Source organism: Eptesicus fuscus, chromosome 2 (assembly GCF_027574615.1).
Source record: "Eptesicus fuscus isolate TK198812 chromosome 2, DD_ASM_mEF_20220401, whole genome shotgun sequence".
Taxonomy (NCBI): Eukaryota; Metazoa; Chordata; class Mammalia; order Chiroptera; family Vespertilionidae; genus Eptesicus; species Eptesicus fuscus.
Window position 1 is genome coordinate 17,102,623 of NC_072474.1, and position 25,449 is coordinate 17,128,071.

A 25,449-nucleotide genomic window follows, 5' to 3' on the forward strand; every position below is an offset into this window, starting at 1 on the left:
TAATGTGATCATGTATATACAGGGTGGGGTAAAAGTAGTTTACAGCTGCTTGTATGGAAATAATATAATAATAATGAATACATGATAATAAAACAATAAACTTTATTTTGTGTACTCACAACTGCATACCTACTTTTGCCCTACCCTGTAAATCAGGCTGCCCAGCTTCCTCTTCTCCAAACATGGGAGGTGCAAAGAGGAACTAGGAATCTATTGCTGTCTTCAGGAAAGGCACTACTTGTTCAAAAGCAGAAAAGTTAGAAGAAATAGCTGAAGTAGGAAGAGAAGGAGTGGAAGGATAAGCTCCATTTTTGACCAATTAAAGTTGAGGTCCAACTTGTATTTTCCAAGAGAAATATACATTAAGAAGTGAGAAACAATACAAAAATGGATTGTAGGAGAGGACCACTGTCGGAGAAGGAAGCTACAGAGAGCCATGGGCATGGGTGAGGTCAATTAAGGGGATGCATAGAGGAAGAAGTTAGATAGGCAGAAGTTTTTATAATATCATAAAAGAAAATATGGATTTACTGGAACATGCTGGAATGTGATCAAAGATAATAAATGAGTAAAGGCTATGAAGTTTAATGATTTTTTTTTATCCTTCATTTATCTTTTAGACAATAGTTTCCAGAGTGGTAGAATGAAATTAGGTTGTCAGTGCTTAAGAAATAAAAATATGTGATAAAGTAGAATATTCTTTCAATAAGTGTCCCAGTAAATGAAAAAAGCTAGGAAAGCTCATGATTAACAGAAATGGGGTCAAAGGGACTTCAGACACGTGCAGCACACCTGGCTCCAACCTAACTGGGGACACTGTAAGTTAATCCTCCCCTTTGTCACATGGGTTTTTGCCTCTCACTGAACCTTTAGTTGCTATAAGCCTCCTCACTTTTAAGTTTTGCCTTTTAACCTTCTTGTCAAGTTTGTCATGAACAGAATACAACAAGAATGCCAGCTTGTCTAATGCGTCATCCTCCTAGACATTGCCACCTCCCAGGGACACCAGGCGAACCTGAACTTTGCAGAATCCTTCTTCCCTGCATAAAAACTCCTTTCCCATTTTGCTTCTCCCGTCCTCTGTCAGACAGGGAGAACCTCTAAGCCTTGGGATAGACAGATCTCCGCCTCTTGACAGCAAGAGGCAATTACACAAATCAGAGACCTTCGCCCATTTCTCCTTTACACTACTATAAAGAGGTTTCTTTTTTTCTCAGGGGCGGGGGGAAGGGAATGATTCTGTTGCAGTAATCTGGTTATTATTTAACAGAAAAAGAGTAAAGGGAAGACTAGATAATATAGGCATGCCATTTTTATAGATTTGCTTAAGAGCTGTAATTTAACACTCTCTAAATCTGTTCCCCGCTGATCCATGGCGGAAGGGACTGAAAAAATGCAATTTGGACACAAGCCCAGTAAGGTCTGGGTGCATGGGAAGGTGCCTACTCACCAGTCACACCTGGAAGTGAGTCAGTGGCCAGAATAGGCATGGCCTCTGTAAGGGCCGGAAACCTGAATATTTAACCTGCTAGATCAGTGGTCGGCAAACTCATTAGTCAACAGAGCCAAATGTCAACAGTACAACAATTGAAATTTCTTTTGAGAGCCAAAAAGCGACTTCTGCGCATGGGCCATGAAGTTTCAATCACACCGTATGTGTGCGCCCGCATGTGGTATTTTGTGGAAGAGCCACACTCAAGGGGCCAAAGAGCTGCATGTGGCTCGCAAGCCACGGTTTGCCAACCACGGTGCTAGACAAAGGGAGTTCCCTCTTTTGGCTTGCTTGTTTGCAGTTTGCCTTTGACTTCTGTTGCAGAGGGCACCTTCCCCTGCATGTGCCCATGTGGCCCATGGCCATGTGGGCTTCACACAATGGACTAAAGGGCAATAACTCTGCCAGACCTAGCTGCAACATGGAACAGAAGCTCTGAACACTGGCCCTACTTCTGCTCTACTAAAACTCTAGCTGCACCTCTTTCAGACTGGGTTAAGGGGCATGGGACGTTACTCCCCAAAAAATGTAGCTCAATGCAAATAAAGTCTTCTACCACCTCTCATTCTCCAGTGGGGAATTCTGAAAATGCTTATTTCAGTGACACCCCAAGAACCTCATTCCCATGAACAGCAGGGGCACTCCACTCGTGTACTCCTCCGATAACATTACGAGCAGAGACTATTTAGCACCCTGAGTCATTCAAATCTGAAAAGTGCTGCAATATGTTAATGGCACAGTGTTATCTGTTTTTGTTGTTGTTTGTTGTTTTTTGTAACATGACCATGGCAAGCAATTTCAGTCACATTTTAGATACATTTGACACATCCTTTGTAAAATTTTCACTCATTTTTAACCAAGCAAAATTTGAGTTCCCTTTTTCTTAGGAGAAAACCTAATCTATCCATGACTCATTTCATGATCACTATTTTACTTTTGTTGCTCATCCATATATCCTAATTATGGCCCCCTCTACCTCGATATATTTGTTATTCATGTAAAGCAAGGTTCTTTTATATTGCTTGCAATATCCCCCAATTCTAACATACTGTAGAGACTGAGTTACTTGTCTAGATTCTACCTACTGGAGCAGAGACTGGGAGGTAGAATTCAGGAACACAAGAATTTAAGTCAGTCCTGTTGAATAGTCCATTCCTACTGTGCAAAGCTGAACTTAACTGCACCTACCCTGCCCATCATTCTCTTCCACCAACATGTTATCCAGAGATCTATACCAACTTAGAGAACCTCTCATGATTGATCCACTCTATCACTGTTCACTATTATTGATGCTCCAAGTCCTTGTGATTATCTCTATTTGCCTGTGTTCTACTCTGATTGCTGCTAGAGTGTTACAGATCTTACCTTATAATAGACAAATATGCAAATTGACCGCACCTTCGCTACGCCAAGCCACGCCCACCAACCAAGCCACACCCACCAACCACGCCCACCAGGAAACCCTTGCAGGGATGTTGGAGTGTGGCGGAGCCCAAGGCTGGGAAAGCCGCCCGAGGCTTTCCCAGCCTTGGGCACCAGCGGGGAGCCTGCACCTATTGCAGGAAACCACTGGGGGTCGGCTCCTGCGATCGGTGGCAGGGACGCTGGGTGCGGCCAAGCCCAAGGCCGGGAAAGCCGCCCAAGGCTTTCCCGGCCTTGGGCACCAGCGGGGAGCCTGCACCGATCGCAGGAAACCACTGGGGGTCGGCTCCTGCGATCCCTAGCAGGGACGCTGGGTGCGGCCGAGCCCAAGGCCGCCGCCGCCCGGGGCCAAGCCCCGACCCTGAAAGAAGGCAGAAGGCGGTGGCCACAGCCAAGGCCTGGGTCCCCGGTGCAGGCAGAAAACTGGTGCAGGCAGCCAGGTGAATGAAGGTCTATTGCACTAATCTTCATGCAAATGGGATACTAGTAGATAGATATATATGCAAGTAAACTGTATGCTCCCTAAGAATAAAACAATTGGTTTATATCCTTATTTTACAACCTAGATTAAAATTACAAAAGAGCCAATATACTGGGCCATAAAATAAAATCATGACTGCAGAACATACAATGGAAAAACCTCATGCACTCCATTGTCTTTCTCAGGTAGAACAAAAAGAATAGTTAATAGGTATTATGTCTACTGAAGTAGTAATAGCTAGATATAACGTGGGGAATTGACATAATTCTAAACTATTCTATGTTTCCTGATATGGGTAATACTAAATTATGTTGGTTACATAAACATTTTAATTTTCATGAATAAAAGGCAATTTGTTAGAAAATAAATTATGATCACATTTTATTCTTCATGCTTAAAAGTATTGCCAGATCAACTCACAAATGTCAAATAGTAATGTGCTATAATGAGAAACTTCCTCTTTAGTATTTCCTTAATGTTTTTTGACTATGAGAAATTACGAGGTTCTGTAAGGGACACAAAGTGATAAAATGGAGAGAAAACAAAAAGCTAGAGACCTGATTTCTAAAGCTCAAAAAATCTAAAATTAAAGACAGAGCTTTCTACATTCATTATTTCCTGTAGAACTCAAAGCATGACGAAATAATCTTCTAGTTCCAAAAATACAGGGTGTCCCCCAAAAACGTATACACACTTTAACAGCTGATTGCTCAATTTTGAAAATGAAATGTATTTTAATAGACACAGCCTTTATAATTATTCACAGTGTGTGTATTTTTTTGGGACACCCTATATTTTATCAATTTATGCTGATAAATTATGTCTCTAACTAGGACAAGGTAACATATTCAATAATTCTACTACTAATTAGTAATAATGAGTTTTTTTATTAATCTACTGAAGGGTACTTTAAATTTATGATGGTTTAAATTTTTAAGACCATAGTGGTCAGGGGCCATGGTTTATATACCTATTTATACACTCAACACTGAACATAGTATTCTGTCCATATTTGGTTATCATCAAATAATTGTTAATGATGAACATAGTCTCCCAAAGGAATACATTATCTGATCTGTAATACAAATATATAGGTGAAAATTTGTTTAGAAATAATTGTGGATGATATAATGATTTGGAAATGTCAGCGCAGAGCAAATTGAAATAATCCACCATCCATAGAATCCCAATCTGCTTTGCTACAGTTTGAAAATAAAGGTGATATTTGGAACTTTCAGGTAAAACAAAACCTTCCTGAAAATAAAGGCAAATATGAAGAGTTATTAGCTGTGGTTATAGCAGCTTTCAGTTCATTATATGGGTGACTGAGTATGCTGCCTAGAGCATAAACATAGAGAAGGAAATTGGGAGAAGGTTACGCAGGACAGCTGAGAAATCTAAAACATTCACCTGTAAGTGTGCGCCTGTCAAGATAAATTGTGACAATTTGTGGACAATATGTTAACCTATTTGCTTACTGTAACTTTACTACAGTAACATTAGAAAACCAAAAGAATCTCTGAACATTTTTTTTTACATAAATATACAGCTGAGGCAAAAGTAGGTTTATGGTTATTTGAATGGAAAATAATACAATAATTAATAAATAATAATACAAGAATAAACTCTGAGTTTCATGTACTCATAATTGTAAACCTACTTTTGTCCCACCTTGTGGTTTTATATTTATATAAATTAGTAAAAAATATGAGCTTTAGAATGGATAAGTAAACCATAGTATATTTATTCAATGGAATTCTATGTAACTATTAAAATTATGTTTAAGAAAACTATGTATGGTATTTAAAATGAATATAATATGAAGGTTTTAGAAATATCATATATTCGGATATTTGTATAAAAAAACTTAAGTGACCAACAAATTTTCAAATGGCTCTTTAAATTCTATTTTTCTATACATTCTAAAGTTTCTTTAATAAGCATGTAACTTTTCTATAATAAAAAAAATATTTTAAATCCAGGACCCTATCTATACTAATAAAAGGATAATATGCTAATTAGACCAGATGTCTTTGGAATGACCTTCTGGACATCCTTCTAGACAAAGCCATGGTGGCAAGGCCTAGGCAGAGGTGGTTAGGAGTAATCAGGCCAGCAGGGGAGAGCAGTTAGGGGGATCAGGCCGGCAGGCAGGTGAGCAGTTAGGAACCAGTGGTCCCAGATTGTGAGAGGGATGTCTGACTACCGGTTCAGTTGGACATCCCCCAAGGGGTACCAGATTGGAGAGGATGCAGGCTGGGCTGAGGGACCCCCACATTCATGAATTTTGTGCACTGGGCCTCTAGTAGATAGTAATATATATAAAAGTAAATTTTTGCTCCAAATCTCAAAGTTCTAATCAACTCACCAATGCTACATTATTGAAAAATTTCAGACTTTGAATATATATAATATTCTGATCTTATTCATAGATAAAATTAGGCTTCTGTAGCTTTTAATGTTGATATAATTTGAAATATATAGAAAAACTGCAAGAACATTACAAAAAGCCCAAATAAATGGATAAAAAATGCTAATCCTATATAAAAGGCTAATATGTAAATTGTCCCTATAGGAGTTTGACCAACCAGTTCAACTGCTCGCTATGACATGCGCTGACCACTAGGGGGAAGCACAGAATGAAGGAAGGCCTCAGCCAGCAGCCAGCAGCCAGGGAAGGAAGGCCCTGATCGGTCCTGATCATTGGCCAGGCCTAGCAACCCTACCCGTGCACAAATTTTGTGCACCAGGCCTCTAATATATAATATGCACCATATATTCCTATATAATAAAGAGGTAATATGCAAATTGTCTGTCATGCCCTTGCACAAGATGGCCACCCCCATATGGTCACAAGATGGCCATCACAAGATGGCTTGTAGGGGAGGGCAGTTATGGGTGATAAGGCCAGCAGGGGAGGGTAGTTAGGAGTGACCAGGCCTGCAGGGGAAGGGCAGTTTGGGGCAAACAAGTGGGCAGGGGAGGGCAGTTAGGGGTGACCGGGCTGGCAGGGGAGGGCAGTTGGGGGTGACCAGGACTGTAGGGGAGGGCAATTAGGGGTGACCAGGCCCTCAGGGGAAGGCAGTTGGGGGTGATCGGGCCTGCAGAGGAGGGAGGGCAGTTGTGGGGGGGAATAGGCCTGCAGGGGAGGGCTGTTAGGGGCCACCAGGCCAGCAGGGGAGGGCAGTTGTGGGTGACCAGGCCTGCAGGAGAGGGCAGTTGGGGGTGACCAGGCCTGCAGGAGAGGGAAGTTGAGGGGGACCAGGCCAGCAGGGGAGGGAAGTTGGGGGCAACTAGGCCTGCAGGGGAGGGCAGTTGGGGGAACCAGGCCTGCAGGGGAGGGCAGTTAGAGGCGACCAGGCTGGCAGGGGAGGGCAGTTAGGGGTGACCTGGATGGCAGGGAAGGGCAGTTGTGGGTGACTAGGCCTGCATGGGAGGGCAGTTGGGGGGACAAGACCTGCAGGGGAGGGCAGTAGGGGTGTCCAGGCTGGCAGGGTAGGGCAGTTGGGGGCGATTAGGCAAGCAGGGGAGCAGTTAAGCATCAATCAGGCTGGCAGGGGAATGGTTAGAGGGTGATCAGGCTGGCAGGCAGAAGTGGTTAGGGGCAATCAGGCAGGAAGTCAGGTGAGCAGTTGGGAGCCAGCAGTTCCAGGTTGTGAGAGGGATGTCTGACTGCCGGTATAGGCCCAGTCCCAATGGGATCAGGACTAAACTGGCAGTCGGACATCCCCCGAGGGGTCCCAGATTGGAGAGGGTGCAGGCTGAGCTGAAGGACACCCCCCAATGCACAAATTTCGTGCACCAGGCCTCTAGTCCTATATAACTAAAGGGTAATATGCAAATCAACAAAATGGTGGAACAACCGGTTGTATGATGTGCACTGATCACCAGAGGACAGACACTCAACACAGGAGCTGCCCCCTGGTAGTCATTGCACTTCCACAGGGGGAGCAGCATTCAGCCACAAGCCAGGCTGACAGCTGGCAAGCGCACCGGCGGTGGCAGGAGCCTCTCCCACCTCCACAGCAGCACTTAGGATGTCCAACTGCAGCTTAGGCCTGCTTCCTCTGGGGACCGGGTCTAAGCCGTCATTCAGACATCCCCTGAGGCCTCCTGGACTGCAAAAGGGCTCAGGCTGGGCTGAGGCACCCCCCCCCAAGTGCATGAATGTTGTGCACTGGGCCTTTAGTAATATATATATATATAAATATTATTTAGCCATTAAGAAAATATGTCCTGCCATTTGCAACAATATGGATAATCCTTGAGCACATGATGCTGTGTAGGATAAGTCAGACAGAGAAAGACAAGTACTGCATGTTATCACTTATATAAAAAAATCAAAATTATAAAAACTGAGAGTAAAATGGTGGTTATTACCAAGAAATGGGAGATAGAGGGTATAAGATTGATGGTGTTTGAGGGTACAAACTTGTAATGAGTAGTAATTAAGCCATAGAGATCTAAAGCACAGTATAATATATATGGAGAATAATATTGCACCATCTACACTAATAAAAGAGAAAGATGCAAACTGACAGTACCTCCGCTATGCCCACCAGCTAATCAGGAGTGAGTATGCAAAATAATCCAACAAAGATGGTGGGTTAATTTGCATATGCAGGCACGGAGTAAAGATTGAAGTCTCCACCTGAGTGAAGACTGAAGACTGAAGACTGCTATGGCCCGGGTCCTGGGTGCCATTGGAAAACTGGTGCTGGCAGCCAGGGAAAGGAATGCCTATTGCACAAATCTTCGTGCAACAGGCCTCTAGTAATGACATAATGCTTCAATGGCAATCATATTACAATATATAAATGTATCAAAATAACACACCATATACCTTAAATTTATGAAAAATCACAGGTCAAATTTATCAATTAAAAAATACCATATATTCTTTACTAAGATTCATTAATTATTTACACTCTATAGTACTTACTTTATCATTCATATTCTCTTGATAAATGGATGTTTATAAATTTATACATATAGTATTTTTTCTGAATCAATTGAGAATGAAGTTAGAGATATTGTCCCTTTACCCATGAACACTTCAATTTGTATGTCCTAAGAAAAAAGCATTCTCATACAAAACCACATTATGATTATCAAAGTTGGGAAATTTAACATTGATACAATCTTTTTATAATGAATAGGCCATATTAAAATTTCAACAATTATCACAGTAATGCTCTTTGCAGCTATTTCTATCCACTAAGGATGAAATATAAGATCATGCCTTGTATTTAGGTGCCATGTCTCTCATCTCTGATCTGGAACATGAGTAAAGACAATAAAGTACTTTTTCTAGTCTTCCAAAATGTTTTTCTGATCAGGTTGTGCATTTTGATGGGTTTTGTAAGATTTTTGTTTTGCAAACTACGAATCAGCAAGTTTTTAAGAATGCATCACATAGCAAACACACAGTTGTTGAAAATGCATATAATAAATAGCAAATTGTGTACCTGTATTTTACTTTTGACTTTTATGTTAACTTCACTTTTCATCATTAAACTAGGAAATGGTGATGATTTCTTAGTGAGTCCTTCATTTTTATGTTATTTTAAACTCTGAATTGCTTATTGTTATTCTAATAGGGTTAGAATAGTTAACACTATTAACAATGCCTTTCTAAATATTTCACCCCATTTGGAAATTTTAAAAAATTCTTCTACTGAAATAAGTTAGACAATTCAAAATAACAAAAAAATGCAGAGATACAGTTTTAAATAACTTGCTTAAACATCCTATCACTTTATTAATCTGAACTTCAGTTAATACTGTTGTCATTCCTATCTAGCCATACCTGTTTACACACACACACACACACACACACACACACACACACACATCAGCAAATAATAAAATACATTATTCATTAACTAAAAGTTGTCCTTATAAATAATGTTAACTATTAGTGAATTAATTTTTTCCCTTCAACATGGTATTATCACCCTTTTCCCTTCAACATGGTATTATCACCCAGGGGGCAGCTCCTGTGTTGAGTGTCTGTCTTCTGGTGGTCAGTGCACATCATACGACTGGTTGTTCCGCCATTTTGTTGATTTGCATATTACCCTTTAGTTATATAGGACTAGAGGCCTGGTGCATGAAATTTGTGCACTGGGGGGTGTCCTTCAGCTCAGCCTGCACCCTCTCCAGTCTGGGAATTGCAAATGGAATTAGAAAGTAACATTAGAAAACTTACATGGAAAAATTCTATTTGAATGCCTACTTCCAAAAAAATTTACATTTGCATACATTGAGAAGCTTTGCCATCCACCATAAAAACCCAAGTGACAATTTCAGACATTGCTGATGAAACACTAGAACTTCCAAGAAATTTTCTTAAAATGTAATTTTTTTTTTTTTGCTTTTCTTAACTGAAGATTTCAACTTATGAACAAATTAAAGGGGCACTTTTAGCCTACTCCTTTTTTTATTAAAAACATACGTTTTTTTATTATACTCTTAGGTTGATATTTAATTGGAATAAATTATAGAAGTATCAAACCAGTAGATCAAAATGTAGCCACATTTTTATGATTTGAGGCACATATTGTGAAAATGTACCCCAGAAAGTTTTCTTCCTATGTTTTGTTGAAAAAAAAATACTCAGAGTTTGATTTAGGAGAGAATGAATTAATTGAAGGGAGTAGTGTGGATTGAAACAGAAGTTATATACATATGTCAGGTCTTCATAGTATAAACTTTATATAGAATTATCACCATAATATTAAGTGATCTGCTGATTAAGTTTCTAAAGTGCCAGTAGTATAAAACTGTGTTTTCACAAGGGACAAAAGACATAACATTTGGATGTTTGAATATATGGTTAGACATCTACTCTTTAAGGACATTTAAATCTTAAAACTCCTTGACCTAATTTACTAATATTGGGCAGAATTGTATTTTACTCAAGACTGCTCTCATTTGTTATTTGTGGGTATTGCAATATGTTCGGGGAAGATGCGGGTTCTTTCCTGAATGCTTAGAAACCTCACTTTTTAAATCACTTCTTTTACTCTAGTTGCTAAAAATATATCTGGCACATAGTCAGTGCTAAGTAATATTTTTGACAGATGAATTTTCAGACATAAATTAACGAAGAAACCAGTTGATCAAAGGTTCCTTTTGGGGGATGTTGTGGCCCTCAGTGATAAGAACAGGTTCTAGCAGAGGATATAGCCTGGACCTTAGCAAGACCAGGTCCATGTGCCTAATATATCATGACCACCTCCTCCTTCCATTCCATAGGCATGCAGAAGAAAGGATGAGCTGTAGGCAATGAAAATAGCTCATCTGGAAGTAACAAAGAATTGAGTCAGACATGGAGAGTCCAGCATTAGCTCTAGGTATAAATGACACTCATATTAGAGTAAATATATCCTTCTTTCCCATACACATATTTGCTTTTTCATTAGAATTGGAGGGAACATATTCATCAATCAAAGTTTGAAGTTAAAATGCTGCAATGAACTAACCATGGGAAGATTAATTGGTATTTGTTATTTCATCTGATTAGGATGAAGAAGTAATCTGCCTGCAGTCTTCAGATAGATAAAATCACATCCAAAAATTAAGTGGAAAAAGGCACATGCACATGAGAAGCTCTAATACATTAAAGAGATTTCTGTGGATATTTGCTTCAATATTTATAATATCTGCAAGGAGAGAATAGTTAGCAGACTGTGGTTATACATAGACTGCTATACAAAAATATTTTTATTATTAGAACATGAATATATATTTTAATATCTTAAAATCAGGATTAGCTAATATACTTTCATTTACTTACATTATGAATGGCTAACTGTGAAAATAAGTTCAAACTGAAGCCCAGTGCAAAAGTTTAAAATTTGTAACTCTCACTATGACTATAGTTAAGAGCTCAATCTTTCCATGTATTGCTAAATGTGTATCTCTGTATCTTACACTCACTTTTCTATTGACTTTTAGATTTTTATGTATTACAAGTGACTTTAGTGATGTTTTTAAAAATAAAAATACCACCTTAGATAGATCTTAGGAAGATTGTGATGTGAATTATAAAATTAATAAACACAGATTTTTGCCTATGGGCAATTTATGCATTCAATCAGCACAACACACAATCCTATATAATAAAAGGCTAACATGCAAAAAGACTGAACAGCAGAACAACCAAACAACTGAACAACTGGTCACTATGACGTGCACTGACCACCAGGGGGTGAGCATGGAACATGGCGGGTGTGAGCAGTGGCAGGATGGTGGAGCAGGTGAGTGGGAGCGCCAGACCAAGGCGGGGCACCAGTCACTGTCATTGGCCTCTGGTAGTTACGAAAAATTCTTTGCTCCCGTGCCCCATGGTTCTGTCTGGCACTCTCACCTGCTGCTGGCACCTGAGCTGCCACTCGTACCTGCTTATGGCACCCGGTGCCGGCCCCGATCAATTGGCACCATCAGCGGGTGCGAGCAGCAGCTGCTGGCCCCAATTGTCCCTCAGGGTTTCTCCACCTCCCCCTGCTCCTGAGGGTGCTTGAGGCCGGCAGCCGCCTCTTGCACCCGCTGCCAGCACTGGAGCCACTGTTCACACCTGCTGCTGACACCGGTCCCATTCACACCCGCAGTCAGCACTAGAGCCGCCGCTCATACCTGCTGCTGGCACCCAGCGCCGGTCCTGATTGGTCAGCACCGTCAGTGGGTATGAGCAGTGGCCACCAGCCCTGATTGCCCCTGAGGGCTTCTCCACCTCCCCCTGCTCCTGAGGGGCGATCAGGGCAGCAGCCGCCCTGATGGTGCCAGCCCTGCTCTCACCTGCTGCTGGAGCTGGCCCCAATCGCTCTGACCATCAGCGGGTGCGAGTGGGGCTGGTGCTGTCAGTGCATGGGAGTGGCAGTGGCAGGAGCGGGGCTGCTGGCAGACAGGGGACCAGGGGCTGTGGCAGGAGGGGCGGGGTGGGGGCATGGAGGGTTGGCTGAGACCTGCCCCTGTCCCTACTGCAGCCTCACGGCCCACAATTCCTTTCAAGGTGCACAAATTCATGCACTGGGCCCCTAGTACATAAATAAAAGGACTAGATTCTCCATATTCACATTAGTATAATAATCACTGTAATTGTGGGAATATAATATGTTATCTCATCAACTACTCACAACTACCAAAGGAATAGATTTCACTATTCGTGCTTTACAAATAAGGGAAGAGAGCCTCAGAATGCATGAAAAACGTGCTCAGTCTCCTGCTAGGAAGTAGAGACAAGATTCAAATCCATCTGTCTGACTCAAAGGCCAACCTAATACACAGAGTCCACCAGAGTATAATTTTTTCTGAGTCAGTTATTTGAAGTTGTGAAAATTTCCTCTAGAAAACACACACACACACACACACACTCTGTGTCCTATTGTGAACACTGGAATGATCGTTGAGTGGGAATCACACTCACTGAGTTGTCCTAGTTTTCTATTACTGCTGTAACAAACTACCAAAACCCTGGAGTCTTAAAACAACTCAAATTTATGTTGCTTCTTACTTAAAAAGTAATATAGCTATATTCGTTCTATATTCTGCAGCTCAGGCATATGACATGGGTATCACTGGGCTAATATTAAGATACCGGCAGGTCAGCACATTTTTCCTGGAGGAGCTAAGGAAACATCTATTTCTTTGCCTTTTCCAGCTTCTTGAGGCCACCAACATGCAAATGTGCTAATGTCTAAATAGCAGTGTAATGATGGATTAAAATAATGTAAATAAGTAATAAAATAAATAAGGACAAACCTAATAAAGTAAAATGTTAGCTAGTAAATGAGGAGAAAGATTTTTGGAGGACTGAATATTATATCTCAGAGCCAGGCTTATATTAAGGAAAAACTGAACTAAAAAAATTTGGGACTTGGAAATAAGTTTTTCTGCTGGGAAGTGGCACAGATGCTAGATGAAAAAGTATGAAAATGGTCATAGTATCTGAGAAAATGGGTAAACAGAATAAACACAAGATTTTAAATAATGATCACAAAAAATAACTATATTTTTCAATATATGATATGTAACAACTACCATATTTAGAATTTACATTGATTACTTCATTTAATCCTTATAACAGTTGTATAAAGCAAATGATATTATACCAATTTTATATATGACATAAAGTTTAGGGAAGATAAATTATTTAGCACAGTGCAAATCAATAATTGATCCAGGATTCAAACCTAAGTAAGATTTATTCCAAAGACCCTGTTCTTAATTAGTGTGTTAAAACACGGTAGCTATTTAGTTCTGAGATTAGAAACTAGGGAATCTAATGTGGTATGGAGTATTTCCCAATAATTTCAAAGAACATAGTCAAAGATACTAATAGCACCAGAGTTGGCAAAGCAAGAATTTTCATGTTTAGGTGTGGGTCATTTGTAAGTTGGTTTTATCTGGAACTGTACATGAGCTGAAGTCAATCCAAAGATGAGAGGTAAGACTGAAAGGCTGATAATGTGTCTACATAAAAGAAAAGAAATATCACTGAAAATAGAATTCATACTAAGATAGATGGACTTAAGGAAGATGAGCTTCTCATAAGCTTGTATTTCATCAACCAGAAAGTGAACAACCTGGCTTTGAAGAGACACTTACACGTCAGCACTTGGTTATTTTGAAATCCTATTAGCTCTCATATGACCAAAAATTTCAAGAGAGATTCCAGGAACATATCCTTGTTGGTCTTTACAAGCCCTTTGTTTACTGTGGACCTCCATCTAAACAAAGCATTGAAATCACTTCATATTTTTTTAAAATATATTTTATTGATTTTTAACAGAGAGGAAGGAGAGGGATAGAGAGCCAGAAACATCGATGAGAGAGAAACATTGATCAGCTGCCTCCTGCACACCCCCCGCCACTGGGGATGTGCCCACAACCAAGGTACATGCCCTTGACCGGAATCGAACCTGGGACCCTTGAATCCGCAAGCCGACGCTCTATCCACTGAGCAAACCGTTTTCAGCAAAATCACTTCATATTTTAACAGTCACATTTATATTTTTTCTCATAGATCAGCACCACATCTTAGCCCTTCTATCTAATGGAACACAGGATTATAATAGATGTGGGAATTTAAGGTCTTTTTCTAGATTTACAATGACAAATTAAGTAAATGTTATCTTTGCGGTGCATCTTTTTCTGTTTTCTATACCCCATTTTCCCTATCAGGCAATTAATTTCCCCCTGTGGCTTCCCACTCCCATGTGTTCTTCCTATTGTGCTTCTCGGGGCAGCGCTGGTTGTTACACTTTTTTTGCTGTCACATCGTCCTTCTCATCCATATGGAATTAATTCTCCAAAAGCTCTAGTTTAAGAAAAAAGTTATTTTAAAATGTTAAAATATGTTTGGCAAAGTGCTATTGACCAATGGTGCTTAAGGGTTATCTTTTTACAAATATCACTGATGTTTGTTTATATGTGTGTGTATATGGTTGTTTTTTGTTTATTTACTTATTTAACCACATCTATGGATACTTACTATGTGCCATGTACTGTACTAGCAGTTTCACATGTGTTATCTCATTTGTGGGTCTTAACGTTTCCTTTACTTTTAGGCATTCCTTACGTCATGAATTCCTCCCCAAGAACAATAAAAAACAACAATACCTGCCTATCTGAACGGCCTAGATACTGTGATGAAAATACTTAATATATTAAAAAACAGAGTAAATATTCTAACAATAAACCAAAAATATAAATAATGTTAAAACAGACCTTGATAGATGACCCTGGTGAGTTATAACTCGTTATTCTTGTCAGATTTTTATGTTCTTTTTTTTTTTTTTAGCGCAAGGAGTGCATAATATTGAATTTTCATGAAACATGACAAGGTCATCCGGAAAGATATTTTGGTCAAAGTGCACTTTACTGACTTCAAATTGTAACCTGTAGCTAGCTTTCTTTCCTGTCATTAAGGAAGGTCAGTTCTGGTTCAGTATGTGCCGAGGTCAAAGCTGAATCACATGTGTGCCCAAATATAGGTCCTCCTGACAACTGTGGTCTCTGTCCCATGGCTGCAGTGTGTACAGGAGAGCGAGGCTTATGCGGACAGGCAGCCTTTTCTTAGAGAGAGTAGGTCCAGGGAAAAACGCTGGCTTTCAAAATAAGGAAGAAAGTAGGAGTGTGCAAATTAAATAAAGATAAATTGTTAAAGGTTAACTAGTTTCTCTTGGTGGTGTGATAAGCAAGTGGTATAGTCATTCTCTGGTTCTGCAATATTTAGATGTTTTATTTCAGTCACATAGTGGGAGCTGAGAACAAGTGTGGGTAAACCAAATACAAAATACCTTCACAGAACATAAGCTAAAACCTATTTCCTTAATCCTTCAGTGTTGAATCATAAGTTATGACTGGACCATAAATGTGAAAAATGCCAAAGTAACTCTAGTATTGCCATAGTGTGCTACATACATGCAAGGAAAAGCATATCCAACCTAAAAGTATGCTATCACCATTGCTATTGTATTAGTTTTCTATTGCTATATAATACATTGCTGGAAAGTTAAGAGTTTAAAACACCTATTTATTATTTCAAGATTTCTGTTGATCAGAAGGCGGGGCACAGTGAAACTGGGTTCTCAGCTCAGGGTCTCTCTAGACCAAGCATGTCAAACTCACGGCCTGCAGGCCACATGCAGCCCACAACAAATATTTCTGCAGCCCAGCCAATACAGCGGGATGTAAGAAACATTTTAATAAAAATTTCATCACTTAATCTTTACAATATCCTGTTATACATAATGATTAATATCGAACTATACCGTTCGCTAATGACTGATTACTATAACCGTGTTGCATTCATTTCCCTTACATGCCATATTCACAGGCGCACCATTTCTCCCCACTAATACCGGCAGCGAATATTTTAGCAACCGATTGCCACGTCATTAGTCTTGGACTGACTTGTTTGGTGTGTGCAACAGGAAATATTTTACTTTCAGAGAACAAGAAAAATAGGTTTATTTGCATTACAGTTGTTAATTTGTGCTGTTATTCAGTGCCTGGTAAGTTAATGTTCAAGAAAAATATTAATTTTTATTAAAATGTTCTATTATTTTGTTAACAATTACTCATTTATTTCAGTCCTTTGTATTCAGCTTGTCTCTATCGAAATAAACCTATGTTTCTATGAAAATTGAAGCTTTTGTTTTTTTGCTTCCATATAAACTTAAACCTTGTTTAATTGGCCCGTGTTAGCCTTTGAGTTTGACATGCTTGAGTTTGACATGCTTGCTCTAAACTGAAATTAAGGTTTTGGCAAAGTCATATTCTCATCTGGAGTTCAGGATCCCTTTCCAAGAGTTCAGGGTGTTGGAAGAATTTAGTTCCTTGCAGTTGTAGGACTGAGGTTCCTGTTTTCTTGCTGGCTGCCCTTAGCTCTTAGCTCTTAATGGCCACCCTCAGATCCTAGCCATGTAACCCTCTCATGACAAGATGGTTTACTTCTTCAAAGCCAGTGCTAGAGTCTCTCTACACTCTGCTACTATGGGAAGGGGTCACATTTAATGCAATGTAATCACACGAGTGACTATACTCTCATCTTTGCTACACAACATAGCCTAAACTTTTGGCAACCCTAAACTTTAAGTTCCCATGAAACCATCCTCTTTGACCACTATCTCCGTCTTAGTTATTATATCCAATAGCAGGCTAGAAGCAATTTGTCAATATTATATTATCTATAGATAGAGTAAAAAAAATCAATATTCAAATTGTAACACTGACATTTTCTGGAATAGGAATAAAATAATCAGATGACCACATTTTAATTCTGGGCTATACACTCTGTATAATCACCTCCTTTTGAATGTAACCTTTGATTAGGTTACTTTATAAAGCAAAATTACAGAGTAGTCACTCCCATGATTACATTATGTTATGTAAGACTCCATCTGAGCAGGCTGGAGAGATTCTCTTGCTAGCCTTGAAAAGTTAGCTGCAGTGTTGTGAGAGGATCACATGGCTAGGACCTGAGGAAACTTTCAGGAGCTGAGAATAAGCCCAAGCTGACATCTAGTAAGAAAACGGGGATGTCAAAGAAAGAGTTGCAAGGAATTTAGTTCTGCCAATGACCTGAATGAGCTTGGAAGGAGATCCTGAGCTTCAGATCATATCACATCCCAGATGGCACCTTAATTTTGGCCTGGTGCGACCCTGAGCGCAGGATCAGACAAACGCCTGGCTGGAAGGTTAACCAATGAAAACTGGGTGATAATAAATTCGTGTTGCTTTAAGCTGTTAATTCTGTGGTAATTCTTTATCTAGCATAGAACACTAATATATAAACAAATTGATAAATAAAATAAACAAACTATCAAAATTAGTTTTAGAAATTTTCTGTAGCAACAGTTCTTAATACAGAATCCCAATTGGTCTTATCGAGGAGCTACAGAATTTTCAGACCTTTAAAATGTATTGAAAACTAAAATATACCAAAAAATAAACATACAGGGGTGGGCAAAAGTAGGTTTACAATTGTCCGCATGACAAAAGACATCCAGGTTATGATTGTTACAATAGCTTTAACTCTGTATTGTAAATCTACTATAAACCTACTTTTGCCCCCCGCCCCCGATATTTCTGTGGTACTCCAGAATATTGTAGATGACTAACGAAAGTAAAAGCTCCTTATGTGATGAAAGAATGTCAAACCAGTGGAGATTTAACCATACAACTCCAACAAGGTTAAAAGAAAACCTGAATAATTAATAATGGTAGATATTTGTATTCAGATATGTATACAAAATCAAAGAGCACTTACTTTGAAAATTGTTCTCTGAGAAGACTCGGGGATGATAGAATCCTGCTTTACAAATGCACTGATAGGCTCCAAGCACAAATCCAAGGCCTTTAATCGGCATACACTGTAAAAAAGAAAAGACAGCAATATAGTTGATCAGAGTTTATTTCATAGCATAAAGACCCACAGATATCCATCATTGCAAATGGTAACAGAACTAACACATATTCCAACCTACATTTTTTAAAAGTAGCAAATTAAATATTCTTTCTAAATATATGCCATTACAGCTTCAGTTAGCATACATCTTTAACTCATTCAGTCATCATAGGGAGTAATTACTAGACATAGTTTCTGTTTTCAATGCCACACATATCATCTTACTGCTTTAAGAGATATTTCCAAAGCCTATAAAGATATTTAAAAAGTGATTACATGCTATATATTTTTATCAAAGCAAAGGTAGGTAGGTAAGTAGATGAACAGATATATAGAATTTGAAATGTGAAATTGCTTTTATAGATTAAATATTCATCAAATTTCATCCTTGGGACAAAATAACACAAATTGATAGAATAACAAAACAAAAAATTATAATGCAAATGTAAAAGAGAGAAAAAAAGGTAAGTTAATGATTCCAAAGTTTCTTTACCTAAAATCTGTTACACAGATAAATGTTCTACATGTAGATAAAAAGAAAAAAAAAACAATGATCAGCTTTCAAAATATGTCACATCAATAGACATAATGTACATCTCCCAAAGCTTAATCTTGATGTCTTTCAAGAATATCAATTAACTGCAGCAAAATTCAGCTTAACATACTTCATTTGTGCTACATGGAATTAATAAGCACAAATAACTTCCATTAAAATACAAACGTAAATAAGAAAATAAAAGGGTGTTTCAAGAATCAAATAAACACTGAAATTTCTTGTTTCTTTGGGTTTTTTTGCCAATATATTCTATTAGAAGAGCTTAAGTTATAAAATAACCCTCTGATGCAGAGCTCTTGAGAGAAAGTTTTAAATAATGTAAATAATTCCATAATCTAAGCTTAAATGTTTAGTATCAAGATCAGGGTTACTTATCATGAAAATTCCAGCAAATAGAAAAGTATATATGGGAGAAGTGTGGTCTATTTTCCTTTAACAAGATGGCAGTTTATCCCTGTTTTGCCACAGGTCCCACCTTGTAAGCCTAATAATTTCTTATGCTGGTAAGACTGGAACAGGGCCAGATTGGAAATACAACTAAATTGGGGAACATTCACCTGAAATTATTAACTGAAGTCCACCTGAGAAGGAGACATATATCAAGAAAGAACAGAAAATACCTGGAGGCTGGGGTCTTGTGTATGTTTTTGTGTTGTTTCTTGTTTTGTTTTGTTCTGTCAGCACCTGCACAACAGTTTGCATGACATGGTTGGGGGTGAGCCTCACAGTCAGCCAACCTGAGAGGAGATTCCTCCCATGAATAGGACAACAGCATTCAAGACCAAATTACAACAGGAGAGAACACATAACTCACACAAAGGTCATTCCTAGAGCAGCCAGCTCAGGAGATCCAAGAGACTGCACAGCTGGGTTCCACAAACAATTACTACATAAGACCACCGCAGGAAGACTGAGAGGCATAACAATTTGTTCTAATACATAAAAACAAATACAAAGGGACAGGAAAACTCTGGAGACAAAGAAACCACCCCCAAATGAAAGAAAAGGAAGAAACTCCAGAAAAAGAGCTAAATGAAATGGATGCAAGCAAATGATCAGATATAGCGTTCAAAGTAATGGTTAAAAGGATGCTCAAGGAACTTAGTGATAATTTCAAGAAACCTAGTTTGAACTACAACAGCATGAAACAAGAAATAGGAACCATACATAAGAATCAGTTGGCCCGGCCAGTGTTGCTTAGTGGTTAATGTCGACCTATGAACCAGGAGATCACGGTTCAATTCCTGGTCAGGGCACATGCCCAAGTTGCAAACTCAATCCCCAGTATGGGGCATGCAGGAGGCAGCCAATCATTGATTCATTGATGTTTCTATCTCTCTTTCCCACTCCTTTCCTTTCTGAAATCAATAAAAATATATTTTTTAAAAAAGAATATAGTGGAAGGAATCAAAAGTAGATTAAATGAGACAGAAGTGACTTGGAAGATAAGGTAGAAAAAGACACCCAATTAAAGCAGCAAAAAGAAAAAAAATAATTAAAAAGCTGGAGGATAGTATAAGGAAACTTGGGCACAACATGAAATGTAACATTAGCATCATAGGATACCAGAAGGAGAAGAAATTTATCAAGGAATAGAGAACCTGTTTAAAGAAATAGTGACAGAAAACTTTTCTAACCAAGTTCAGGAAATATAGAGAGTTCCAATCAAGATGATCCCAAAGAGACTTACTCCAAGAAACATCATAATCAAAATGACAAATATTAAAGACAAAGCAAGATCCTTAAAGGCAGCAAGAGAGACATAGAAAGTGACCTACAAGGGAATACCAATTAGAATTTCAGCTAATTTCTCAACAGAAACACTGCAGGCCAGAAGGGACTGGCATGAAGTATTAAAAGTAATGAAAAACAAGAACCTGAATCTAAGACTGCTCAATCCAGCAAGGCTATCATCTAAAACTGAAGCAGAAATAAAGAGATTCCCAGACAAAAAAAAGGATAAAGGATATTATTACCACCAAACCAGCATTGCGGGAAATGTTAAAGGGAGTGCTTTAAGAAGAAGAAATTGAGAGAGAGAAGAGTATATATAAAAGACAGTAAATAAGTACCTATCAATAACAACTTTAAATGTAAATGGATTAAATGCTCCAGTCAAAAGACATAGAGTAGCTGAATGGATAAGAAAACACGACCCATATATATGCTATCTACAAGAGACCCACCTCGGAACAAAAGACACAGGTTGAAAGTGAAGGGATGGGAAAAAATTTCCATACAAATGGAAACAAAAAAAAAAGCAGGGGTAGCAATATCTATATCTGACAAATAGACTTGAAAGCAAAGGCCATAGTGAAGAGACTAAGAAGGCCAATACATAATACTAAAAGTATCAATACCACAAGAGGATATAAACCTTATAAATATACTGTATATATTTGGATGACTATAAGGGAGCAATAAAATCATAGTAGGGGACTTTAACACCCTACTAACATCACTGGATAGATCTCCCAGACAAAAAAAAATCAACAAGAAAACAGAGACCTTAAATGACACACTATATCAGATGCTTTTCATTGATATTTACAGAAATTTCATCCCCAAACTGCAGAATATGCATTCTTCTCAAATGCACGTGGTATATCCTCAAAGACAGTACACATGTTAGGACCCAGAGCAAAATACAAGGGCAGATTCAATTCAACTCTCTTGGAAAGAATTTATGAAATAACCACTGGATGCCTAGAAAATTCCCAGAACCAGAGGGAAGAACACCCTATGAAGAGGGAGGCAGAGATTGGAGTGATTTGTCTGTAAACAAAGGAATGCAAAGAATTGCCAGCAACACCAGAATCTGGAGAGACACATGGAACAGATTGTGCCTTAGAGCCTTCAGAGAGAGCATAGCCCTGCCAATCCCTTGATATTGGACTTCTAGCCTCTAGAACAGTAAGATAATAAATTTCTGCTGTTTTAAGCCAAAAACTAACAAACAAAAAGAAAATTCCTATAGAACCTAATTGAAATAATACACACTATTCATAACTATCTAGATTGTATTTCTGAGCTATGTAAATAAAAAGGCAATTATAATATTTACAGATTTGAATTCTAACTTTATCACTTACTAGCTATGTGAATTTGAGCTATTCTCTTAATTTCTCTGAGAATTATTTTTTTTAATTTGTATGAATAATCATTCAGTCAGATTCAGACACAGTATGAAGAAGATATAACCACCAGTATGTCCTAAAAGGTTAAATATGGGGATATAAGAGAAAGAGAAAAATAAGGGATGAGTCCTCAGATTTTGGGCCTGAGCAACCTTAAGAATGGAGTTGTCATTTAGCTGGAAAAGGCTGCAAGTGGAGTAGATTTGAGGGAGAGAACAGTTCAGTTTTGCAAATGTTACATGTGAATTGTCTATTTGAAATTAATTCTAGACATCAAATGGGAAGTCTGCTAGAAAGTAGTATAGAGTTTTTTCTTTAAAAATATTTTTAATCTTCACTGAGAATGTGCTTTTTTAAATTCATCAGAGAGAGAGAGAGAGAGCGAGAGAGAGAGAGAGAGAGAGAGAGAGAGAGAGAGAGAGGTTGCCTTCCATACATGCCCAGACCAGGGAACAATCATAATCTGCAATCTTTTTGGTATTAGAGGGAGGATGCTCCAACCAACTGAGCCACCCAGCCAGGCAGTAATATGGAGAGTTGTTGGGTCTGTATCATTTGGGATTCATTTATATAAATATGATAGATAAACCCAGGAGATCAGATAAGAGTAGATAATTGAGGGAATGGCTTTAGGCAAAGAAGGAAATAGGTCCAAAGTGGTAAGATTCAGGATGCTACAGTGCTAAAAGTTTTGGCAGAAAGGAAGCAGAGAGAATACTGACAAGAGCAATTCAGTGTGCTATCATTATTTCATTAACTAGAATATGCTACTAAAAGCATAACATGTGAAATTTGTCATAAGTTTCATTTATTAAACATTAATCCAGCAAAGACTAATCCAGGTTAACTAAATCCTAGGTACTAAGTATATAATAATGTCTTTTAAATATTTTGCCTCCCCATAATTTGGAGGTTAATGCTATTCATTAAAACAGCATTGATTCCCAGATAATATGATCCAGCTCTACAACAGTGATTCAGTTGAAAATTTTATGTTTTAGATAGATCTGAAGGTATTTTAGAATAATAATACCTCTTTGCTATAAGCTAATGCTAGATCTGAAAGAAAAATGAAGATTTTTAAAGCTTTAGTTGATTAGATAAATATTGCCAAATATAAAGCCCTTTAAACTTAAAAAAAAGTGCTTCCTAATTTTATTATGGAAACACAGTGATATGAATTATTATATTCCTCAAACTACTCTACTCTTAAATTATTTTGTATTATTAAAGAAAAAAGATCAGTCAAGTTAAATTCAGTGAAAGAATATCATCCTGTTGTACTTATTCAAAAAGTACAGGGCTTGCAATAGAACCTAATATGGTATTGCTTACGCACACTTGATTTGGAGTATTCAAGTGATCTTGGTTTATTTTTCTATTAATGTTTGTAAGTTTATACTCGGCTTTCTATACTTTCTTGATGTATACTGCCACCATCATTCCATAGCTACTCTAACTCTGCCACCTCCTAACCAAACTTATACATCTTCAAGATGAGATAATTAGTTTAAAGTCAAATTATTTGTTTGTTTTCTTAATCTCTGTAAGTATGGTATAAGTATGGTAACTACTGAACAAATGTTTAGTGTATTTGAAAAAGGAGCTGCTTTTTGTAATTTTTTCTCATTAGGGATATAGAATATAGGTATATTCTATATCACTTAATACAGGAGGAAAAAAATTTCAAAATTTTACTATAATTTAACATGAATTTAAGATATTTATTTTAGATATCTGCCATATTTATTTTAGATCCTCGAGCTTAAAACTTTCTACTTTATCTTTATAGAAGTCTGAAAGGGTAGAAATGGAAAAAAACAGCATTTATTGCAGTAAGGTAGCTGTTCTGGGGTAACTTTTGATAAACAATGAGCTTCTCATATTAAAAATTGTAGTATCCCTGTGAGTAAGGCAATAATTCACAAAAATCGATGCCCTCTTTGGTGAAACCTAGCAAGCCATCAGCAAAGATTTATTAAGGAGAGCTCTTGAGAACCCACAAAGTCAGGTTCCTAGGAGTAATCCAGATTCAGATAGGAAGAAATGGTGGTCAAGAATTTACAGCAAATTGAATCGATTCCTAGAAACAGACACTCTACCAAGTCTGAGCCATAAAGAAATAAAAATTCCAAAATAAATAAAAGGACCTATAACTAGTAAGAGATTAAATCAGTAATCAAAAACTTCCCAACAGAAAAAGGCCAAGACCAGATAGCCTCAATGTAGAATTCTATCAAACATTTAAAGAATTAATACCAATATTCATCAAGCTCTTTCAAAAAATTGAATACAGAACACTTTCTAGCTCATTCTATGAGGCTAGCATTACCCTGATACCAAAGCCAGACAAAAACACTACACACAGAAAACCTACAGACCAATAATCTTGAATGATATTTATATGAAAATCTTCAACAAAATACTCACAAACCAAATTTAACAGCACATTAAAGGAACTGTATGCTATGACAAAGTGGGACTTATTTCCAGAATTCAAGGATGGTTCAACAAACAAAGATTAATTAATGTAGTATACCACATCAACAGAATGCATAAAAAGCATTTGACAAAATTCAATATTCTTTCATTATAAAAAAAAAAAACCTTCAAAAAACTGAGGAGGAAACTACTTCAACATAATGGCAAAATATGAAAAGCCTATAACTAACTTCATACTCAATGGTGGAAGACTGAAATATTTTCCTCTAAGATCAGAAACAAGATAAGGATTCCCACTTCTATTCAACATAGCACTAGAAGTCCTAGCCATATCCATTAAGCAAGAAAAAAGTTATAAAATATATTCCAAAAGGAAAGGAAGAAGCATAGTTATCTGTTTGCAGATAAATGATCTTAAGGACTTTTATGTAGAAAATCCTAAAAATTTAACACACACAAAAACAAACTGTTCAAACTACATATTCATCTAAGTTCCAAAATACAAAATCTTGTCGAGTTTCCCTGTACACTAACAAAAACCAATCCAGAAAATAAATTTTTAAAAATTCTATTGATAATAACTTCAAAATGAATAAAATATTTATGAATAAACTTAACCAAGGAGGTGAAAGACTAGTAAGTTAACAACTAAACATTGCTGAAAGAAATTTTAAAAACACAAACAAATTAAATGACATCTGTGTGTATGAACTGGAAAATTTAATATTGTTAAAAATGCCCATACCACCTAATCCTTAAATATTCCCCATGATAATTTTTGCAGAAATAGAAAAATACTATCCTGTGATTCATATGGAATATCAAGGACCCCAAATAGCCAAAAATAATATTTAAAAAGAACAAAATTGGAGATCTCACACCTCCATATTACATATTACAAAGCTATTGTAATCAAAACACTGTGGTACAATCCATCATATATAATGGTCAAGTGATGTTTGCAAGGATGCCAGGCCCAAGAAATGGGGGCAAGAACAGTCT

General features: G+C 37.8%; 1 protein-coding gene across 1 annotated transcript in view; it reads right to left on the reverse strand.

Moving 5' to 3' along the window:
* The window catches only part of GPR158 (G protein-coupled receptor 158), a 429,025-nt gene that overhangs the window by 157,581 nt on the left and 245,995 nt on the right, over window positions 1-25,449 (reverse strand). Inside the window, exon 3 of the mRNA XM_008148869.3 lies at window positions 18,175-18,277. Coding sequence (XP_008147091.2) covers window positions 18,175-18,277 — 103 coding nt within the window. The remainder of the gene's footprint in view (window positions 1-18,174; window positions 18,278-25,449) is intronic.